A 22453-nucleotide genomic window follows, 5' to 3' on the forward strand; every position below is an offset into this window, starting at 1 on the left:
TATCGAAAACGCGATATTTTCACCGTTTTACAGCACTGAACTCGAAAAATCTGCTTACAAAATTTTAAGGTCGAATTGTTTATTTGATGAGTGGCAAACCGCTTAAGCCCAAGCCACGTGGTGGCCACACCACGGATGCCCAGAGATCGCCCCCACAGAAGCTGACCAAGCGGCTGTACCACTGCGGCTTCTGTTTGGCCAGCTTTCGCTGGTACCCAAAGACCAAGCAGCATGAGCAACACTGTGCCGGTCGTTTGTGGCGCCTCCACATCTGCAAGCACTGCCTGACCCTCTTCGGGGACGAGAAGGTGCTGGAGCGGCATCTGGCGCGAAAGCATACCGACGGCCGATTCCTGTGCCTGCAGTGCGGCAAGCGGTACTCTTCGACGACGTTCCTTTACCGGCACGTGGTGTCCTGGCACGGCGTGCACTCGCTCTTCTACTGCGCCATGTGTGCGAATAGCCGCAACGATGTGAAGACCTTCAGCAACATGGAAGCGCTGCAGGCACATGCCGAGGAGGCGCACGATCTGGCGCCAAGGAAAACCCACAGCGAGGTGGACGAGACCGAGGAGCTGGAAATGCTGGAGGAGAACATCGATGATATACTGCCGAGTGTCGACTGGGATGACGATGTCACCTTTGGCTGGCCCATGGACCTGGACAAGGAGGCCTGCATAGCCGATCACAAGCCCAGCGGCTATGTGTGTCCCATCTGTGGCAACGGCTTTCCGGGCAGCATGAGCCTGATCCGCCACCTCGAGGACACACACCAGAAGAGCTCACTCGAGTGCTGTTTCTGTGGCAAGTTGCACGGAACTCGCGGGGCATTGCGAGGACATCTCGAACGTATGCATGTCCTGATCCGCGGCCATGTATGCCACATCTGCCAGGCGGACTTTACCACCGTCGATCACCTCAAGAAGCATGTGAAGAGCAGGCACGTTAAAGATCGTCCCTATCTGTGTCCCGCCTGCGGCAAGGGTTACAACCAGCTCTGCCACCTCAACGACCATGCGTGCTGCTCCCCCCAGGGAAGTGAGCCACACATTTGCCAGCTGTGCAATTTTTCCTTCCGTCGGATCGTCGATCTGAAGCAGCATGTCATCAAGAAGCACGCATAAAGGTATGTGTCCTACTCCATGGAGAAAGAAAATTAGTGATATATACATAGTAGCATTACACTGTGTCGACAACACCAATTCTGCTGCTGTCTCGTTTGTCAAGGGCTCAAAACTGCCCCAACAACTGTTAAGCACCAGCTCGCTCTCTTCGATTCGCAGCCTCCGCTCGCGAGAGCCGCTGCAGCGCGCTGATCCGCTGAGAGTGCCGGAGAGCGAGGGAGAGCGTAACAGTTGCAGTAACAGTAACAGCCACAGTAACAGTGGGTGAGAACAAGCGTTATGTTATGGTTGGGGGCGCCCATCGCGGGGTTTTTCGAATACATGACAAAAACAACAAAAAATAAAAACTTGGCCCACACCGATATGACAGTTTTGAACGGAACTTGCTGGCGTCTGGATCGCATACACCGTCCAACGCTTTTTCTTCTCCCCTCCGCCGTGTCTTTTTCGTCGTAGTTATTTCTCACAAATCACAACAGAAAATACGTGTTTGTTTTGTTTTTCGAATTTTCTTGGTTTTTTTCGAGTGTGTTTTGTTGTGCTTCAACTGTTTTTCCGCCAGTCTGTTGACAATTTTCGTAGTGCACTTTTTTTGAGTGTTTTTCTTGTTGTTGCAGTAAGTAAAGGCTACTGAAAACGTATTGTTGTTTATAAATTGTTCAAGATATTTTCAATAAAACAAATAATTCGCTAAAAGAAATTTTAACACATTAAAAATAAACTCTTACAAATATTACAAAAAATCTGCCAGACGTGCTTAAATATTAAATATAAATAATTATGATAACAACTGCTTCTAAGAATAAATTATAGATAATAAATAAATGTGCTAAAGAAAAATAAAAACAATTTTATTTAATTTATATAAAGCTTTAAATACCCTTGCAGATCGATAGTTTACATAGTAGATTACAGTTTGATCCAGTTGATATTAGATCCCGTTATTTCCGATCGTGATCATAATTAAATTAAATTATTTAAAATATATTAAACCAATAATACAATTTTTTAAAATGGCTTTTAAAAAGTAAACCTACATACATGTTATTTAAACAACTTCAATTAAATCGAAATACTCATAACAATTTGTGATAAAACATTATACAACATTTTGCAAGCGCATGCCGAAAAAAAAAACCAAACAATAAGAATAATAATAAATTCAAATCAAATCCAAGCGACGACCCTCAAGCCTCTGTTAACATTTAAACTGAAACAACTTTTGTTGTTGGTTTTTTTTTCAAATGTTTTCCACATTTGTTTTATTTTTTGTTTGTTTTAGTTGCGAGAGAGGCAGTCGAGCCGGGCCTTAAAAAAAGCTTTTTCATATCGCATTTGTTTCTGTGTGTTTTTGTTTTTTTTGGCATCTAAAACCAGCTTTTGACAGAGAAACGAGAACAGATTCCGTTGTGTCGCGGGCTTTAATGCAAAAAAATAGTAAAATACAAAAAAAGTACAAACTGTAATTAACTTAATTTGTTGTTATTGTGGTTGCTATTTTATTTCTGTGAGTGGTGTGGAAAACCCCCCATGAAAATTGTTGCGCTTGAGTTGTTCTTCCCAACCGTCAACGCATTTGAAAACATGGCTTTAATGAAAATCACATTGCATGTGAATCGTATACAAACTAAATCCAGCCTAAAAAAAAGATTTCAATGAATTGTTAACCCAAAACAAAGGGATGTAGATGGGATCATTCAGTCATAGCCCTCACTGAATCACTAGATGGTCCCTAAGTAAAATTAATACTAAAAGAGGCAAGATCGACTGCCAGAACAGTTGACTAGAACTTGCACTCTACTCAAACAATCACTAATATGTTCTATGATTAATCGAAAGATTAACAATTTAATTGTTAGTTGAAAAGGTGAAGAAAATAAATCAATAGTTGAAGAGACATCAAATACAATATAAGAATAAAAATACATACATATTCAAATTGACTTTGCATGTAAAAGGAGCAGTTTTTAACTCAACTAAAATGTTCCACAAATAATCGTTTAGTCGAAGCCTTTCTCAAATTAATCGATCCCCTAATAAATGTAAACAAACTCCAAAGAATGTCTTACATTTAAAGTTGAATATCGGTTAATCTTTAATTCACATTCCAGACAGCACTTTTAGACCCAACCCCACTCGCCTCTATCACAGCGGGGTGGGAGGGGGCGCATCAAATCCATAATTTATCTTGTAGAAACCGTTAACCTCCTGTCCCTCGCTTTTCTGTTGTTTTGTTGCAGCTCTCCCCCCAGAGTCAGAGGAATTATCATTTATTCCTATATTGTAATTGATTTGCCTGCGAGAGCCCTACGCTCCAGACTCCAGAATGGATCTTGGAACTGAACCTCTCCCCTGAGACGGGGTCTGTCTCCTTATTTTGTACCCTCTGCGTCTCTGCCCCTTCTTATCGTTAATGCCAGAGTTCCCATTGCCGTTCCCTCCCGATGTGTCTGCCTGTCTGTGGAATGTTGTTGTTTGGGGCAATTACAAGTTGGCACTCCTTGGTGTCCCACAGAATGGGGACCGGACCGCCCAAGTAGGTACACTCGTACTCATACTCGGTGGTATTTGGCGGCACAGTGAAAATTCGCGCAAGCAAAAAGCTCTCTTAACTGTCACAAATTTGATTCACTGTCAAACGGACACGGAGACAGGAGAACATTCGCCACAACTGGTTCTGTCTTAGGCAATAATTGTGTGTTGCATTCGAATGGGGGGACAGCTCACCGATTGGGAATCTTCCATAACCGAAGACATTTCATAGACTCCGTACACAAGCATTTTGCATTAAAGAATATTTATTGTAAATCCTTTCGATTTCGAGCTTAATTTCTCGATGTTTCGCTCTGCATCTCTCACTTCACTCTCTCTCCCTTGCTCTCTTCCGATATCTTACAGTCTCCCTTTCGGTAAATACCTTAGCAATGACGCACCGTTGGGCCGATGCCTCGAAAAGAAAATAACCGCTAAAACACCTGCAAAAGCAACAGCGCAAAAAAAAAAAACACCACACATTCCAATGAACACAAAACGCATTTAATAATTAAAAACGTGCTGAATTTTGTAATCAGTTGTGCAGTCACTGTCTCCGTTGCTTCACTCCACTCTCCACTCTCCCCGCACCACAGTTCCCCTTTCCCAAATCGATGTCGATGTTTCTTGCTCTCTGCATCTCCATCGGCATCGGCACCTCGCCAACACTTCACCCACTTGGCAAAACAGAAAATCAACAACTGATAAGAGACGTCAACGCAAGTGTTTCTCAAGATATTGGCCCCATATTCGATAGAGTTGCCATATAAACAGATCTATTATCATGGCAGATATAAAATAATAGAATTAAGAATAGTTTGGATGGCGTGACATGACTTCAAAAATTAATCGACGAGGCAAGCTTTTTTCCCCCCTGTGCAATCAGGTTAAGGTCTGCCTTCTAACGGGGGCATTAAATGAGATTTTAAGTAGTTAAGCCATTTGATAGATACTCTTGCCATCACATTAATTTACTTTACCTAATGGGGGGTTCGCTAGGGAACTACCGCAGATGACATGCATATGCATACATAAATCTAAACAAAATGTTAAACCATAACGGAACACATTCCGGTTTTCAATTTCACTTCAAATCGCATTCATTTTGATTAACAAATACGACTCAAATTAAATTCAAAGAACTTAAAGGGGGAATTGTAAATAAATAGGTAGCTTACGTTGACACTGGTATGAAATATTTTTGTTAGTGTTTCATTATTTAAACAGCTGTTTAATGTTAAATAGATTTATATGTAGTGGCCGTTCACTTATGGGAAATTTCTAGAGCGAAGCAAGGCCTTTTGAGACATTTGCTATAATGGAACAGACAGAGGTGCCATGTACAAGAGATGGTGACCCATACATATATCTCATCGAATGCATCGAAATGAGTGAAAATATAATTATGGTAACTATGGTACTGGGAATAGTGAGAAAAACCTTTACGTTACATTGTTTGTGAGTTTTGTGAACTTAAGAACGTGATCAAGAAAAGGAATCGTGACATTTTCGTGTAATAAAAACAAAGTGCGCAGTCATCAGCTGTTTCTAATCTCAAAACAGGAGCCGAAGGCCTCCAGGCTGGCGTTCCCCTATTGAGTTAATTGCAATATTATTTTCCTTAAAATGAATTCTGGCAGAAAGACCTTTCAGGGTCGCTCTCGGAATTGCACTCCTTTGAAGCTTAACCACCAGAGATTACTGTCATTATCACTTCCTTCCCATTAATTACCCCGCTGCTCTAAAAAGATCAAGAGAAACGAAACGAAGAATGAAAAAAAAGGAATGTCGTAATGAATCACGCAGGTGTGCGTGTGCATGAGAGAGCGAGTGAGCAATGCCCGGCAACAAAAGCTACAACAAAAGCAGCGACAGGCAGCAGCTTTGGCTTACGGCTCTCCCATATCAATCGGTATTTGCTTAACTGTTCGGTCCCCCCCATAAGAAACAATGGAAACAGCAGCAGCAGCACAGGCTGTGATATCAGTAGAGTGTGTGTGTGTGTGACCGTGCGTGTATGTCTCATGATTGCACAAAACAAATAAACAGTTAAGGGCGTAAATCCACCTCCAGCTACAGTACCTGTACCAGCAGGTACTCTTGCGCCGCCTAGACCATGGCTTTTGCTCTCTAAAACTCCTCTCGCTCTCTTTCTCTGACTCTCCTGCTTGTGTTGGCACCGCCCGCACCGTTACAATTTAAGTTAGAGTATAGCTATTTTTAAAACAGCGGGATCTCTCGCAGCAGCAGGCACTGCACTGCGCTTTTGCACTCTCTCTCTCTCACTCGCTCTTGTTCTTTGGGTTATTTATCTCCTTTCCTGTGCTGTTGTTTGTGGCCTCTCTTTGGGCTGTACTTGATTTCTCCCTCTACGAATTCTTGTTCGTAATACCCGGTACTTCGGGGGACAACTGCTACCCTATATCTAATCGGGTATCCAGTAGATATCGTCTGTATAAACAGGTCGGAATTTATGGGAAATCAAGTAATGTCAATAAAGAAAATGCTATGGTAAATCGAAATTTTAAGCTAGAAAGCTCATATTTGATAGACCAATAAACAGAACTATTATCTACCATATACGATTTACTTCTGCCATTGTGAGAGTGCCAATCATTTCACACAGCGTATAAATCAGAGTAGCAAGTATCCTATAGTATAGTCCGCATATCGAGTGTTTTATTATTGTGATCTTTTGTTTTTGCTTCATAGGGGAGCCAATTTGTCTCGCTGGCATTCTGCTGCTGCTGCTGCTGCCTGCTGTTGCTGTTTTGTTTTGCATTTTTATGAATGAATGGCAAATCACTGACTCTTTCTATTTTATATGTACATATGTCGTACGTATTTTCGTTAGGCTGATAAACCGCCTTGAGCCAACAAAAACAACACACAAAAAATATCATTATCAGGGGGTACACACTCGTCGTACGAGAGTTTTATTATGCTATCGACAGCAGAGCTGAAAGGGAAACGCGATCGCGAACTGACCTATAATAAGAATTTTCATATTTGAGCAGCCCACAGAAGACAGAAGAGGAGGCTCCAAGGCAGCACAGGGGAGGTGGGGCCTTGCATTGCAATCGGGGCATAAAAGGCAACAGAGGAGAGAAAACATAATAATAATGAAATGTAAAAGGCGTAAATTAAAATTCGTTGAAACACAAAAAGAAAAAAAAACAGGCCGCAGCATTAAATACTCTTATAGATCCGATGTTTCTTGGAAATATATATGTACATACATATACATATGTATATACATAGTATATGGCTTTCTGCCTTAGATATCCACTGCAAATCGATAGTTCCTATGGGACTAGATATATATTTGAACAATAATAACATTTCACAGAGCTATGATGAAAGAAATATGTATCTGGTTTGGCTCTGTATTCTTTATTATATATGGAATACCATTTATGAGATCCTCAATACGATCTCTCTTTTCTGAAAGAGAATTAAAAACGAGTGTAAGCTGTAATACTTTTTTATGATCTATGAAATAAATTCCATCTGCTGTTAAAGAATTGTTTAATACCCGCATGAAGGGTAACCACAAAAGAAATCAACAGTACGTGTACCAAGAGTATCTGATGGATTACACAAGAATACTTAAGTTTCCTTTATACCAAGGCAGGGAACAATTTAATTCCAATCACACCTCGGGCTTACCCATGAAGGATCCATTAATACAGACAGGAAATCGAATGGGATATTTCCTCCCTGCACCTGCATAGACATATAAAAATCCGGTTTGCCTATTGGCTTCAAGTTCTTTCTGATTTATGAGTCAAAAAAAGTCTGTGCTGTGTAATTAAAGAAGCAAACAAATAAACGGCTCGCACCGACAAACAAACGTGGTTCATTCATAGGCAAAATGCGTTGCAATGTTCCACCAATGGTATGCTGCATAAATGAGAGTTGAATGGGTATATAGTTTTTGGTAGTTAGGGAAGAAATGCGCCATATACGAGTAGCATTTGTTAATTGGAAATGGAAATATTTAAACTCACAGAAATGATTTGCCTTCAATTATTCTACAATGTCTTTAAAAACTGGCATTATTATTAATAATCCCAAGTCACTCGTACCGTCAGCTCTCCGTTCATGTCATTTGAAGCAAAAGTATCAATTCACTTATGGGAATAGCGTATCAACGTGACTGGTGACGCATATGCACCTAAGCGGAAAAGAGCTATAAGTTGTTCTGTGAATAGTTTCCTACCATAAAAATGAGTGCACTCGTAGATGGAGGAGCTACCAACCTTCTGTTAGCAATTCCTCAAGAGGTATATTACATGACTAAGACGTATCCCATGGGTTGATTACCACACACTCCTTTTTCTATGAGTATTTATTTATGGCCCCCCCCCCACTCGTTCCTCATGCAATCATTCCGGATGATTGTCTGATTGATATGCCTGACGCATACTCAAACTCGTGGCTCTGTCCTCTGTCCTCTGTCTTTTGTTTTTTTTTTTGTATGCTTATGATAAGAGTTTTTTTTTTATATCAATGTCAAGTTAGCCATAAAAAAAAGAGTTTTTTGTTGGACAACATCGACAAAAAGCGGATTCAGAAGGTGACCCCAATTCAAACGGTAAATGTGTACGTCCGCCCACCTGCAGCCCATCCGCAAATGCTTTTCCATTGTAAACTACAAAAAATGAAAAATAAAAATAAAGAGTTGACATTGTAAATTAGGCAGCAAGTCAAAAGAAAAGTAAATTAACCACCAAATAAACAACAACAGACACATCTCTGGTGACGTCTTCTCGCCCTGTCCAGGCATCATCATCGGCGCTGTAAATCAGATCATAAATCATGCCGTCCACAAAGCCAAACAAATAGCCCGACAAATGAGATGCGGCATAAGCATAAGCAAGGTATATGTATGTATTTACACAAAAGATGAGGGAATGCCAGACATGCGAGAAGTCGGATGGATATATGATAATACATAAATATGTATGTAGTTCGGTAGATCATTTGGAGAGCCGAGCCCACAAATGCTTTTACACGTTAAACAGTTTAAGAATATTTGTAATGCACTGCAATTAAGGGATACATTAAAAAAAACAAAGTCCAAATTCTTGTAGCCTTAGAAAAAGAGAAATAATTAAATAAATAAATAAAATAAATATAGTGGTTAGAACCAACTAAAACATCGGTAATGGTTACGCTTCACCTTTTGTGAATATACCTTTACCTTTGACATAAGCACCTGCAAGAGCAGTACAATCTAGATTCTCTTCTCACCTTACCTTTTTTCGCCCTCACTCTCATTCCAGCGAAATTACAGAAGCAGCAACAGAAGCTTTAATAGAAGACGCAACAGAAGCAGCAACACCAACTGTTAACCGAAGACTTAACAGAGCACCCGCTCTTGCTCGCTCTCCTCTCACAACCACACTTAGCCATGCCACTAACCAAATCTCCGACAACGCATCGCCTACCGCTGCTGCTGACGTTGACGCTGCTGCTGTTAATCGCCAACAGTGCTGCTGGCATCTCTGTTGCCTCCTCGACCAATATGCCCTCGCCCCGCTTCTTCTATGCTGCGGCAGCGGCGGCCACCCCCTCATTAGATGCCGCCTCACAGACAAAGGTGCGTCTGCTGCGGCAGACAAATTCTGCAGCCTTGCCAGGGGCAGCAGAAGCAGCGGCAGTTCCAGAGGATGAGGGAAGCTGTTGCCAGGGAGCAGCCGCAGATGCTGGAACACCTGTAACGGTGAGTGGACTTACACGCCTACAGAGAGGGGGATATTTTAACAGAGAAACGGAGGAGGGGATATTTTAGCAGATGAAGGAGGTGATATTTAAATGATGATTGGAAGGGAATTTCCAAAAGCGATCGCCAGAAGGAATATTCGATGGTACTCTGGAGAGCGAAATTAGATTTAATAGTTGTAGGAGGAGATATTTGGACAGATGGAATAAGTATAAGATATTTGAACCGAGAGTGGAAGGAACAACAGAATAACTCTCGTTCCGAGGTGTGTGTGTGTGTGTGTGTGTGTGGTCGGGGGATATGCAGTGGCGCCACAGCTCTTATGGTGGCGCCACAGCGTCGCCTAGAGACATTGCATATTTGGGTCAGCCTTCAGCGATCATCGCATTTGTTTGCAGTTTGATAAGCCACAACCCCAACTCGGACCCCAATCCAATGCCATCATCCCCCACCCCTCAACCCCATCATCCATTCCCATGGACAGTGGCGCCGCTGCCGTCGCCTGTCATCGTCTCAGCCTCTGTCTCAGCTTCACTGGTTTCTGGGTGTTGTTTCTGGGGTTCTGTTCTGCGTCTGGTGGCATTGATAGCGATCGCCTTGATTCCAAAACAAATAATTCGCATTACGTCTCCGCCATCCCCATTCCCTTTCCCACATCGTGTGCCCAGAGCTTTTGTTTGCGTCAATTCAAAGATAAACAAAACGGTGCAGGGCTCCACCTTCTAGTGGAGCTCTGCTTTCTACTACTCCTCCTCTGCCTCCTCCCACACCTGCTCGTTGCTTCGTTTGGGTTCCCCTTGCGGCGGATGTGAATAATAGAGCAGGGTTTTTGGCTTTACTGGGTAAACATCTGGTAGGATCAATTTCTAAATACACAAATAAAACACTGATTACATAGAAAGCCGCAATTCATTTCCTGGAAGCCTTAATTATTTATCAGAAGATTACGTTTTCTTATCGAAACAGTAAATGGCAATGTAATTGGAGACGATTCATAATGATAGGAATGAATGGGTCTTAGTTATGATTCACTTCTCGAATTATATGGCAAACAAAAGAATAAGTTTTTAATCTAAGATTTTATATGAATTTGTAGTTAACTTGCAGGAAGCATCGATTTTTGAATAATACTCGTAATAATAACGCAAATTTGTGGGGACTCTGCCACAAAGAGGTGGCAAAAGTCAATGAATTTGTTGAACGCTTTGGATAAAATGAATACACGAATCCGATAGAAAATTTTTAAAATGCAGTTTTTTTCATTTAGCAATTTAGCAAGCCGAAATGGCCTAAGGCCCCACTGTGCGACGGCAATTTGTTTTCTCTAATTCAGGTGTTACAGGCCTAACCTTTCGGCCTGTTCGTATTATTACATTTTATTGTGAATTGTAAGATCAATTTTCTATAGTTTTTAAGCAACAGAAAGTGCTTTTGGCATCTTGCTAATTTTGAGATTCCTCAATTCTTATAGAGGCCTGCCACATTGTACTGCAGATACCTGCACTCACACATCATATGGGACTATGTATTTATGTTGTTTATATTTCCCTATGCCTCAGGAAATCTATCTTAAAATTTTCCCATCAAATTATCTTCGATTCTCTTTCATTAAAAAATCATTGAATGATTTATTTTTGATAACAGATCAAGACCTATTTGCAGAAACAGAAGTTCAGACTGTTATGAAGTGTCTGAGAAGTTGGTTTAAGCATTTAAGCATTTCCTCACGATTGTAGTCGTGTCTGTTGGCCTTGAACTTTCTCTGTGATAAAAATTAACACAAGAGAGTGAATAAATGGCAAACCGTTCCGATTCGTTCCGGGGCCGCTAATGAATCATGGCCAAATGATCGGATCGGACCGAACTGGCGCCGCTACTACGTTGGAGATGACGATGATGTGACGATGCCGTGCCAATTGGTCAAAGCACCTGGCACGTGGCGTTGCCCTCACTTCACTGAAACAGAAGCTATGGGATGACGCACGACAGCACCAGATATAAAACACAAATAACTGTTCGAGATTCAAGCTATTTTTTCCCTGGAGATAGCAACATTTCTATGCAGTTGTCGTCTGTCATTTTTTAATGGCATACGCAGACGTACATCTGTGAATTCGTATGTATTGTGTGTGTGTATGTATCTACGTCAATTAAGGTGGAATAGACAGAGAGGGAGCAGCAGCTTAGACGCGGATAGGAGAGCAGGTGACTAATGATTGCTGTAGCGATCTCTTGTACGTGTTGTCACAGTTGTTTAATAACAATTCTAATAATATTGCCAGTTGCCACTGCTGGCACGGCTATCCAAGGGGGGAAACCGTTCTGATTTTTAAATAAAGAAATATCCAGCAAAAGGATACGGAAAAGGAAACAAGTTTTACCCGCAGAGGGAATATTTGTGTGCATCTTTGTTATATTGTTTTTAGACGAATGATTATCCAAATAACATTCATCAGTATATATCAGGAATTATGACAATAATATTCTAATATTTACAGATTAATTTACAAATAGTTCTAAAAGAAATTAAAACTCGATAGAAATTCGAATCTTATTTGTAGACTTGAATTTTGTAGATTATATCAGAAAATTTATTATGTGTTCGTCTTTTGTCTTTCGTCGCCTTCAATCTGCTTCTTCAGCATTTTCCTGGTTGCATGAAGGTGTGCATGCGGGCCTCGTAGTTTGCCGGTTCACCCTCCTGTGCCACGGCCACTGCATCGATTTTTACAGTCTACGCGACCTGCAACTGGTTTACTTCATTCGCTGGGCAGTCCTGTACCTGTACCTCCCCCTGTTTCTCATCTTCCCCTTTCATTACTTCCTTTGCCGCTCTGCGTCCCTCTGCGATTGGAACTTGTAGCTGGACTCCGTCTGGAGCTGGCGTTCGTGTTCTTCTGCAAACTCGTTGATCAGTTGCTCCAACAACTGCAGCAAGTCCTGTCCCTTGGCTTGCTTGCGTCGGAATCGTGCCGCAGGCTGACGCACACGAAGTCGCTAGATTCCGATTTCTTTAAGCAGTTCCTTTCTGGCTACGTCCCGGACGGCGACGACGATTACGACGTCCACAGGATGCAAAACCGTTACGCTGCTCTCCCTCGTTGTCGGGTGGACGTCTGCCTTGTGGTTCATGTAGGCTCCACGTGGTGGCTGCATCTGTTGTCCCTCTGCGTGAGCTAAGAGACGACGGCCACTGCCGCGATCCTCTGATTTATTAATGTGTTTTGTTGATTCATTTTTAAATGTATTCCTTAAGTGAAGTCTGTGTCACGTAGCCTGTGACAGGTGGAAACATAAACTTACTGGGTTGGGAACAGCTAAGGAGTATATTGTTTTGGGGGTGTACCCGAATCCATGGCGATTTCAGCATACAGAGATGGTGGGAGGGAATAGGTTCAATCACCTATGAGAAATTTCCCTTTCCTTGCAATTGGCTAACTAAACCACTGATTTTAATTTTATTTCCATTAGTTGCCGTTGGAACTTGCAACGGACCTAAGCAATATTACCGCCGACTACGATGTCTCTGCCGAAATATCCTCCAAGGGTGAGTAGAATGACATTTGAGTGAATCTGCACTTAATTTACGCTCTATCTCTGTCCTTTCGTTCTTGCAGAAAACTTCAAACGCAGCGTTACCAGATGTAAGATCTTTGTTGATTCCTGATCTGTGGAAAAGTCAACAACGCCTGTCTTCTGGGGAGACTTTTTAGACAGGATTCACTCGAATTTATAGATTATAGATGCATGTCTCAAACTGCAGTTTACTAGATTGTTAAGTTTTTTGGTGGTTTCACTCATTTATATTGAGGCCATTAAGAGCACATTTACGTTCCGAGCATTCCTGCCAAAAATCGTATTTCATCTACTACTCTTATTCTGGAATATTTCCCATAAAAATTCATTTAAAACAAATTTAAAAACTATTTGAAATATTTTAAATCAGTAATTTCGCTAATAAAAGATAACTTTTTGAGATATCATCGTAGAAAAAAATGTAGAATCGTGCATCCATTCGCTTAGGGTTACATTTGTGCAGCTTGTAAAGGAGCCGTATAAGTAATACTCGTAGTAGATATTTGCCTTATATATAGGAGTTTTAATCCCTCAAATTGCTTTAATTTCTCAACCACAAAAATGCATAACCAAACGATAATTTACATCCCAAAAATATTCAAAATGATTTTATGATCCCCAATAATTGTTGTGTTATAACACAAAATAATTATCAGCGCTTGTAAAATAAGTAGTGGGGGAGAAAATGCTACCGGAGTCTGCTCTCTTTTCCCATGTGCACAAATATTCCATCTGAGCTTAAGACTTTCATTTCATGTTAACTTATGTATATCCTAATTGAAAGATTGAAAGTTGCCAAATAATGTCATTTAGTTCGTTGGCATAATCATTTGGATTGCCTATTATATAAGCTAGAAGAATGTAGATATATAATAGTATGTAATGTACTTTATAGGCTTAGTTTTAGTTTCCTGCACTAAGAACCCCAAGAACAAACTCTAATAATGACCCTTTCGCTCTCATTCACTCTCTTGCAGCTGCCATACGGAATGCCACGCCTGCGATCTGCTCGCCTCAGCCAACCATTGTGGAGCTGAAGCCGCCGAGCGATGAGGCGGGTGGCTTCAATGTCTACTATACGCCTGCATGCACGCGTATCAATCGCTGCAACGGCTGCTGCGGCTCCACATTGATCTCCTGCCAGCCCACACAGACGGAGAAGGTGCAGATGCGTGTGCGCAAATTCGAGCGTGGTGGCACCACGCGGGTCTCGGAAATCATTGTGGTGGAACAGCATTTGGCATGCCGCTGCGATTGCCGCATCAAGGCCGAGGACTGCAATGCGTATCAGCTGTACAGAAGGGAACTGTGCCGCTGCGAGTGCCAGAATACGGACGCCAGGGACAAGTGCTTAGAGCAGGCCGACAGCAAGTACTGGGACGATGCCAATTGCACCTGTGCCTGCCGCTACAATCAGAGCTGCACCACTGGCACCGTTTTCGATGAGACGCAGTGCAAATGCACCGATGTGAGTGTGCGCTGAGTGCCCTGGAGTGGAGGGGACTAGATTAAATTAAATTATTTAAGGGATAGATCAATTGGTTATAGATTCGGTTCGGTGTGTTTCGGTTGTGGTTACGTCCCAAGTTGTACTCCCAATGCAAAACCACAGGCTCCCACAACTTTACCTTATACTTATACTCGTGTGGATTCGGCTCGTTTCAAACACTCCCAAAAAATGATTCCAATTCGGTTTTAGTTCTAGTTTAAGTAATTTGTTTTTGGTCTTGCTGTTTATATGTACAAATGTTCTTTTTCCTCCATCTTTTCTGTTTTCTCTTTATGTTTCGTTTTAGATCAAAAATGTCGAGTATTATTCGTAAAGTTCGTTAACAAACACACACACAGACACACACTGTTCCACTGTTCGTTCCACTAATTTGTTGCTGAAGAAATTTGTTAAACATATTTGAAGAATTTAAGTAAGCACTTTAAAAGAGAGAGAGATAATTAAATCTTAACTTATCTTTGTGATACTTTCCTGCAAAACGTAACTACAAAAAATTAGAAGCCAATGGTTTAAGGAAATTTATTGTAAAAATGTAACTTATAGTAGAGCTGTGTTGAGGCAAGAGAGAGAGAGAGAGAGAGAGTGGAGTGTGATCCCCAGAAGGTTTCATTGCATTGTGTGAGTACTTCCGTCCTGTTGTCCCCACCCCAAATCCTGCATGTAGCATAGCTCTCCCCTTATGCTGGCATTTCTAATCCTGTTACTCACATCAATCATCAATCACTGCTTCTGTTCCTATCCCTAAATTATACGTAAAACTAATTTTATTTCTTGGATTAATAAATGGAAATTTATTATATTTTATATCCAGCCATCGGCCCCCATTGATGTGGTGGATCGCAAGCGATTCATTGTACAGGCCGTGGAGGTAGAGCCCGACAACACCACGTTGTATCATGTGTAAGAGCGAGAAGAAGGGAACGAAGGACCAGTAAAAGGGAGCTCCAGCTGGGACTGCAACCTGGTGGAATGGCGAGAGATTGTACTGAGAAACCCACAAATTACACAATGATTGCACTAGGCTTAACTGCACACGTACTTTATATTATTTATAGATATTGATTTAGACCTAGTCTATTACTACACACCACACACATTCCCTCTCTTTCCCCCCTATTCAGTATTCTGTCTTTAGTTCCCTCATTTTGTGCGTGCCGCCTAATTATTATTAATTTTTTTTTATTAATTTGTTGGGTCACTTCTTAGGCGCCTTACCATGTTTTCCAAAGCTTAAGTTTTATTTTTTTGAATAATTCAACAGAAATTTAACTTTTGCCGCACATCCCGCACATACTCGTAATTGTGTGTACATTTATTGTTTTTGTCTAATTTGTATGCAAATTTTGTAGCTTTAAGTCGAGCCATTCCAAGAAAACGATGCGAGAGAATATACAAAGATTATTGAATATGTGTTTTAACAAATTGTTTCCTTTTGTTTTCCCTGAGGCAGGGGGTCCTGCCTGGAACCTATTGAACCTATTAATAACACTAGTCAACACGATTTTTCCTCAAGGAACAAAACGATCTTTTTCTTAAAGATTTGGGGCTTAGAAATGGTTTGATGATATTTTTTTTTGTTCTATGGCAGAACTTTTTTTTAACGAATTTTTGAAAACTGGTATTTTTTTTAAAGGTTTTTTCAGAGGTAGCGCTTGTTTTTTTCACATAGCTCTAGGATCTTACGTCTGGTTGTAAAAAACTTTGCTATTTTGAAAATATAATTAAAACAGCTAGAAGTTGATGCCAAACACTTTGTGATTTCAGCTTACCGTCTGGGAAATATAAAGCATTGAAATGCAAAAATGATGATTTTTTGCGGTATTTTTAACGAAATTTTGACTTTCAAAACTCGGGAAAAGTAGAAAAAACGAGAAGGAACGTGCGAGTCGCTTCTGGGGACGCGACTCTTTGGTGTATACCCGTACTCAGTCAGGCGCTACGTTTTTGATCTTATGATTTTTTAGAAATTTTGGAGAAAAAAAAAAATTTTACATTTTTTGCCAAACCTAAAAATACAAATACTCTTCAAGGTCCAACTTCTACAACTAAATGTACGGATTGTACCAAATGTACAACCTCTTTTCGTTCGCTTTGTTCCCAAAGTTTACCCGTGTGGGCTACCTCCGAAAAAACGCGGCAAAATTCAAAAAAGTTCTGAGAAAAAGGAAAATGAGTTTTAGAGTTGTTTTGTTCCTTGAGGACGGGGGACTAGGGTAAGCAATGAGTCTGAAAATTAATTTCTTCATTCTGGCAATAAGTATATACGATCTGATTCAAGATAATCGGCAGTCTGTTGTGTGTGGCATTCGTTAAGTATGCTGCGTGTTTAGTTTTATCGTAATCTTTACAAATGTGCCTGCCACGGATTTTCGTCCTTTGTGGGGGGTGGAAGGGGGCGGGGGAAATTTTGAGATGCACTGCTAGCAGTTTGATATACACATGTGTGTGGAAAGCAGATTTGGTTGCCCTAGCACTTAGCAGAGCAACAATTGCAGCTCACTCAGGCGCAGAAGCCGGACAGAGCAGACAGACGGACAGACGGACAGACAGACATGGCTCTATCAGACTCGGGATGCATGATTGATCAAGAATATATATACTTTATGGGTTCGGAAACTGTTTCCTTCTTGCGTTACACACATCCACTTTAACCACGAAATCTAAATACCCCTTAACTCTTTTTTGAGTATCGGGTATAAAAGTGGCATCCTTTGACCTCTATTTTTGGGGTATAGGTGTATTAATTAGGCGCCCTTTAAGCTCATTATTACCATTGAAATCTATGGAGAAACTTTGGAACTAAAATTCGTTAGCCAAACCTAAAAAAAATGAACAAAAAATACCTTTTCGAAGCTTGCGGGCCAAACTGCCAATTTGGAAACAAAGGAACGCGATCAGGTACCTTTAAATTGTACAACCTTTTTTCGGTCGTTTGTTCTTCCAAAGTTTTACAACCAAACGAAAGATACTAAGGGTAAGACGTTACAAAAACGGCGCTACCTCTGAAAAAAAAGCTTCCACATCTGCTTTAGCCATTCGGGAATGGCCAGAAATGCGGGCAGCTTGAAGAATGGAAAGTTCGAAGCTCTGTACAATGAGTGCACTCCCCTTGCATCCAGTGCACAGTGGGCGAACTTGTATGTGAAGAAGGCGACAAATTAGATATACTTTAGCAAGCAGGTCTATAATTTTCACACCACTTTATTGAATTACCAGAATATTATTTTGAAAATTTTGGGAGTGGTTATAAGCACCATTCGTTCTTGTCACAAGCCATTTATATATTTAATAAGAAAAAATTTAGCTTGCGTCTACTGTCTCAAGCCAAACCGAATGCCTCTGCAAAACTGCCTTCTTCGTACGGTTGCAGTTTTGCCACAGTTTGCATATTTTTTTACAAACAGCATCGGCACAAGCTAATAATTTTCCTTGGCCTGGAACATATCCTCTAGTTTCCAATTCCAGCTGTATTAAATCTACAACTAATCGAACTTTTTCCGCATTACTGCATTTTTGAGAGCACCACGCATCAAAAAAAAACCTGTGCAGGATGTTACATTGAAAAGAAAATCCTATACCAGTTTAAACCAAGAATAAAATATAGTAAATTATAAATTAAACATATAAATTTGGCATTTAAGCCTGGGAACCTGGAACCGGGACCCTGGGAACCTGGGAATCGGTTCGGAACACAACTAAAAGCTTAAGAGAAGTTATAACTGGAAATCGAAACACTCAGAAAAGACAATTTGATTATTTTCGATTTTTTGACGACACAAAACCATCTACAAATAGTTGGTTGTTTTTAATTAAGCTTTATACCTGTATGAACGATATCCATATTACTTAAAAGTTGTTGGCGTTTATTTTAAGTACGTTTTTTAAGTTTTTAACCCATCTTGGATTTTACTTTCTGAAAAACCAAAACGCAATGAACTGCCGACCACGTGGCTTAACTTTAATGGGTATTTTTCGCAAGCAGCAAATGATCACACTGAAAAAAACTTTGGATTCAAAAAGCCAGTTTATCTATGAGATGATCAAAATGATTAAAATTGTAAAATTCCAATTTCGGTGGTAGATTCTTTTGCTGACTTTAGCTGCATCATGTTTTTGTTCTCAGAGTAAATTGATTGAAGATTCTAGAATTCGTAAATTATAGCTGGAAACGCGTTTTGCATGGACTTTCAATACTTTTTTTGTGATATGTTTAAGATGTGCTGAATAGCAGAATATATTCTATTCTGCTTTTGAAAAGACCCACTGTCTGTCACTCGACTCGAAGAGTTTTTATCAAAAAGCTAATGGGTGAATAGACAGGCAGTGAGTTATCGCTGTGATACCGTCTAGACTGTACCATGAGTACTACATAGATCCACCCAATGCTTGAGAAATATTTTTTTAGTCAAATAATGAACAAAGCAACCTTAAATAGCACAGCTGCTCGGATAAGTCATTGAGTGACTTAAATAGAAATATACATATCTAAATTTTGGAGCATTTGAACTATTTTGAATTTGTGCCAAAATATGAGCGAAAATCCAGAAACCCCGCCGAAATGTGCAGAGCAAACTAAACCCCAGATATCAGAGCTCGAGATGATGATGCTAGAAAAAGCTAACAGACTTGACAATTGGCTTAATGATTTGATTTATTCATTTCACAAGAACAAAACTGACATGGAAGAAATTTATAAAATCGTGATCATTATGAAGAAAGTTCGGGATGATTATGAAAGCGTGAAAGCAAGCTGCTTGATGGAGATGCAGCGCAAGGGGGAGGAGCAGACAATAAAGAACCTGATCATCCGCATAGACGGCGCATTAAAGCAGATCCGTATAACGCAGGACCAATACCAGCAAATTCAAATGGGATAAAACAAGAACACAGTGAACCGTACTCAGTGAACACAGCAGTCGATGCAACGCGATAGGGAGTGGATATAAAAAAGGTAATACGGTAAAAGGTCTACATATATCTCGATACCTCTTCCCGTACAACATTCGTTAATTGCAGTAACAAAGACCCAGAAGATACAAATGCACTAAAACAAGAAACCGACAAGTACAAGTACACGGCGTGCCAGCCAGCAGGTGACACAGAACTAAATAACTAAATAACTAACTAAATAAATAATAATAAATGAAATTGAAATCATCTTTTAATTATAATTATAGTATATACAAAAAGGCAGTACTCTTGTCTTCCTATCATCTAGAAGCAAAGTAAAACAGCGCAGCAAATGCAACGCCACACAAGGGCTGCCCCACCCCGTTTATGTTAAAGCCTAGTATTCAGACGCGCTAAAATTTAAAATTTTGTATTAAAAGCCTAGTACTAAGACGCGCTAAATTTTCCGTCCACCAAAAGTTCTATATATACCGCTCGGTGCCCAGTGTTTTTATTTTTTGTTTGTTTATTTGTTTTATATTTATGAAAATTAATAAAAATAATATATTATAATATCCATATAATTGTCATTCATATAATACTGAAATAATTAGATTCTATTTGTCTTCATTATTTAAATATTTCATTTGGGTTTTTGTTCTCATAATGCAATGTTTGCTTCGTGTTTGCTGGCAAAATATATCAAATTGATATAACTTTCGAGGGGCTAGCAACATACCAACGAATACCAGCAAATACCATCGGATACTTTTCTAGTATCTACCGTACAGAGCCTAGAAAACCGTTTTTGCCGGAAAAAATTTCTTATCGGTTTCAAACGAATATCAACCCTGATTCTTTTCGCGAGGTGTTTTTTTGGATCTGAGTACTAGGCTTTAACAAAGGGTGCTCAACTCTTTAAATAGAGTGGATTTTTTAAGTGGATTAAGTCTCGTCTGATCGCCAGATTGCCCTGGTTTTTTTTATGGTATGGTATTTAAACGGTATTTCTCGCAACTGAAATGGTATTTATTTTTTGGCAGGATTTCTTATCGTTATCGGCGCGGCGCACTACTGTCTACCAGAAAAATGTATGGCAACAATTTTTTTTTGGGCTTTTCGAGAATTTGAATTTGGATTCCATTGAAAAATCTGACTTAACTGATCGATGTTTTGATTGCTCGTTAATATATCGACATACTTTAACCTGTCATAAACAAAGATAAACGTAAAGAAGAAAGTGACAAAATTCAGCGACGAAAATGAGCAGGGAGACACAAAAAAACGCGATCTCTTCGTGTCCGATGTATTGGAGCACGACTCCTTCCTATTGCTGTCCAAGGAATCACTTGAGGAATTCCTGCAACGGGACAGCTTCAGTGCCCCCGAAGTTAATATCTTTCGGTCGGTGTACAAATGGAGTCTCCACAATCCGGCCGAAGCCATTAAGTCAATGGTATCTCTCGTGAAGCTCTTCCTCATGATCTAGTGCATGTGGTGCGTCCCTCTGCCCTGATAGAGTCGTATAAAATATTGGACGCAATCAGTGATGTTATCAACAAAAGAGAAAACAGCTAGAAGCTAATCCAAACACTTTGTGATTTCAGCTTACCGTCTGGGAAATATAAAGCATTGAAATGCAAAAATGATGATTGTTTGCGGTATTTTTAACGAAATTTTGAAATTTTAAAAACTCGGGAAAAGTCGAAAAAAAATTACACCCTTTGACCTCTATTTGGGGTGTATTATTAGGCCCGTTTAAGCTCATTATTGCTCATTAAAATCTATGGAGAATCTTTGGAACTAAAATTCGTTAGCCAAACCTAAAAAAATGAACAAAAAATACCTTTTCGAAGATTGCGGGCCGAACTGCCAATTGGGAACAAAGGAACGCGATCAGGTACCAAATGTACAACCTTTTTTCGTTCGCTTTGTTCCCAAAGTTTTACAACCAAACGAAAGATACTAGAGTTATGTGAAAAAACGGCGCTACCTCTGAAAAAAAAGCTTCCACATCTGCTTTAGCCATTCGGGAATGGCCAGAAATCGAGCAGCTTGAAGAATGGAAAGTTCGAAGCTCTGTACAATGCTGCACTCCCCATGCATCCAGTGCACAGTGGGCGCACTTGTATGGAAGAAGGCGACAAAAATAGATATACTTTACATACAGGTCTATAATTTTCACACCATTACCCCCCCGCCATTTAAATTTAATAAATACTTCGCACCCCAAAATTTTGGGAGTGGTCCCAGCCAATTCCTTCACAAGCCATTTATATATTTAATAAAAAAAAATTTAGAAAAGAAAATCCTATACCAGTTTAAACCAAGAATAAAATATAGTAAATTATAAATTAAACATATAAATTTGACATTTAAGCCTGGGAACCTGGAACCGGGACCCTGGGAACCTGGGAATCGGTTCGGAACACAACTAAAAGCTTAAGAGAAGCTATAACTGGAAATCGAAAAACACTCAGAAAAGACAATTTGATTATTTTCGATTTTTTGACGACACAAAACCATCTACAAATAGTTGGTTGTTTTTAATTAAGCTTTATACCTGTATGAACGATATCCATATTACTTAAAAGTTGTTGGCGTTTATTTTAAGTACGTTTTTTAAGTTTTTAACCCATCTTGGATTTTACTTTCTGAAAAACCAAAACGCAATGAACTGCCGACCACGTGGCTTAACTTTAATGGGTATTTTTTTGCAAGCAGCGAATGGTCACACTGAAAAAAACTTTGGATTCAAAAAGCCAGTTTATCTATGAGATGATCAAAATGATTAAAATTGTAAAATTCCAATTTCGGTGGTAGATTCTTTTGCTGACTTTAGCTGCATCATGTTTTTGTTCTCAGAGTAAATTGATTGAAGATTCTAGAATTCGTAAATTATAGCTGGAAACGCGTTTTGCATGGACTTTCAATACTTTTTTTGTGATATGTTTAAGATGTGCTGAATAGCAGAATATATTCTATTCTGCTTTTGAAAAGACCCACTGTCTGTCACTCGACTCGAAGAGTTTTTATCAAAAAGCTAATGGGTGAATAGACAGGCAGTGAGTTATCGCTGTGATACCGTCTAGA

General features: G+C 40.0%; 2 protein-coding genes and 1 long non-coding RNA gene across 4 annotated transcripts; all 3 read left to right on the top strand.

The window, feature by feature from the left end:
• Positions 1 to 38: 38 nt before the first annotated feature.
• Positions 39 to 9031, top strand: LOC111068702 (zinc finger protein 596). Its single transcript, XM_022358378.1, has 2 exons — positions 39 to 1126; positions 8945 to 9031. Exon 1 carries the CDS (start codon positions 87 to 89, stop codon positions 1122 to 1124), a length of 1038 nt encoding a protein of 345 aa, XP_022214070.1. The 5' UTR covers positions 39 to 86; the 3' UTR covers positions 1125 to 1126; positions 8945 to 9031.
• A 29-nt stretch (positions 9032 to 9060) lies between these two features.
• LOC111068703 lies at positions 9061 to 15723 on the top strand. Of its 2 annotated transcripts, XR_002607205.2 has the most exons (6): positions 9061 to 9384; positions 12856 to 12931; positions 13002 to 13028; positions 13938 to 14428; positions 14757 to 15088; positions 15282 to 15374. XR_002607205.2 is itself a non-coding variant. In XM_022358380.2 (5 exons), the coding sequence occupies exons 1-5, from the start codon at positions 9073 to 9075 to the stop codon at positions 15372 to 15374; spliced, it is 999 nt and encodes a 332-aa protein (XP_022214072.2). In that variant the 5' UTR covers positions 9061 to 9072; the 3' UTR covers positions 15375 to 15723. The 2 variants fall into 2 exon arrangements, 1 of the variants encoding a protein (XP_022214072.2); XM_022358380.2 differs by lacking the exon at positions 14757 to 15088 and having other exon boundaries at positions 15282 to 15723.
• A 3406-nt stretch (positions 15724 to 19129) lies between these two features.
• LOC111068708 lies at positions 19130 to 19611 on the top strand. Its single transcript, XR_005968336.1, has 2 exons — positions 19130 to 19421; positions 19487 to 19611. It is a non-coding gene; the product is annotated as an uncharacterized LOC111068708 (long non-coding RNA).
• The last annotated feature ends 2842 nt before the right edge of the window (positions 19612 to 22453 follow it).

Source organism: Drosophila obscura, unplaced genomic scaffold (assembly GCF_018151105.1).
Source record: "Drosophila obscura isolate BZ-5 IFL unplaced genomic scaffold, ASM1815110v1 contig_73, whole genome shotgun sequence".
NCBI classification, from domain to species: Eukaryota; Metazoa; Arthropoda; class Insecta; order Diptera; family Drosophilidae; genus Drosophila; species Drosophila obscura.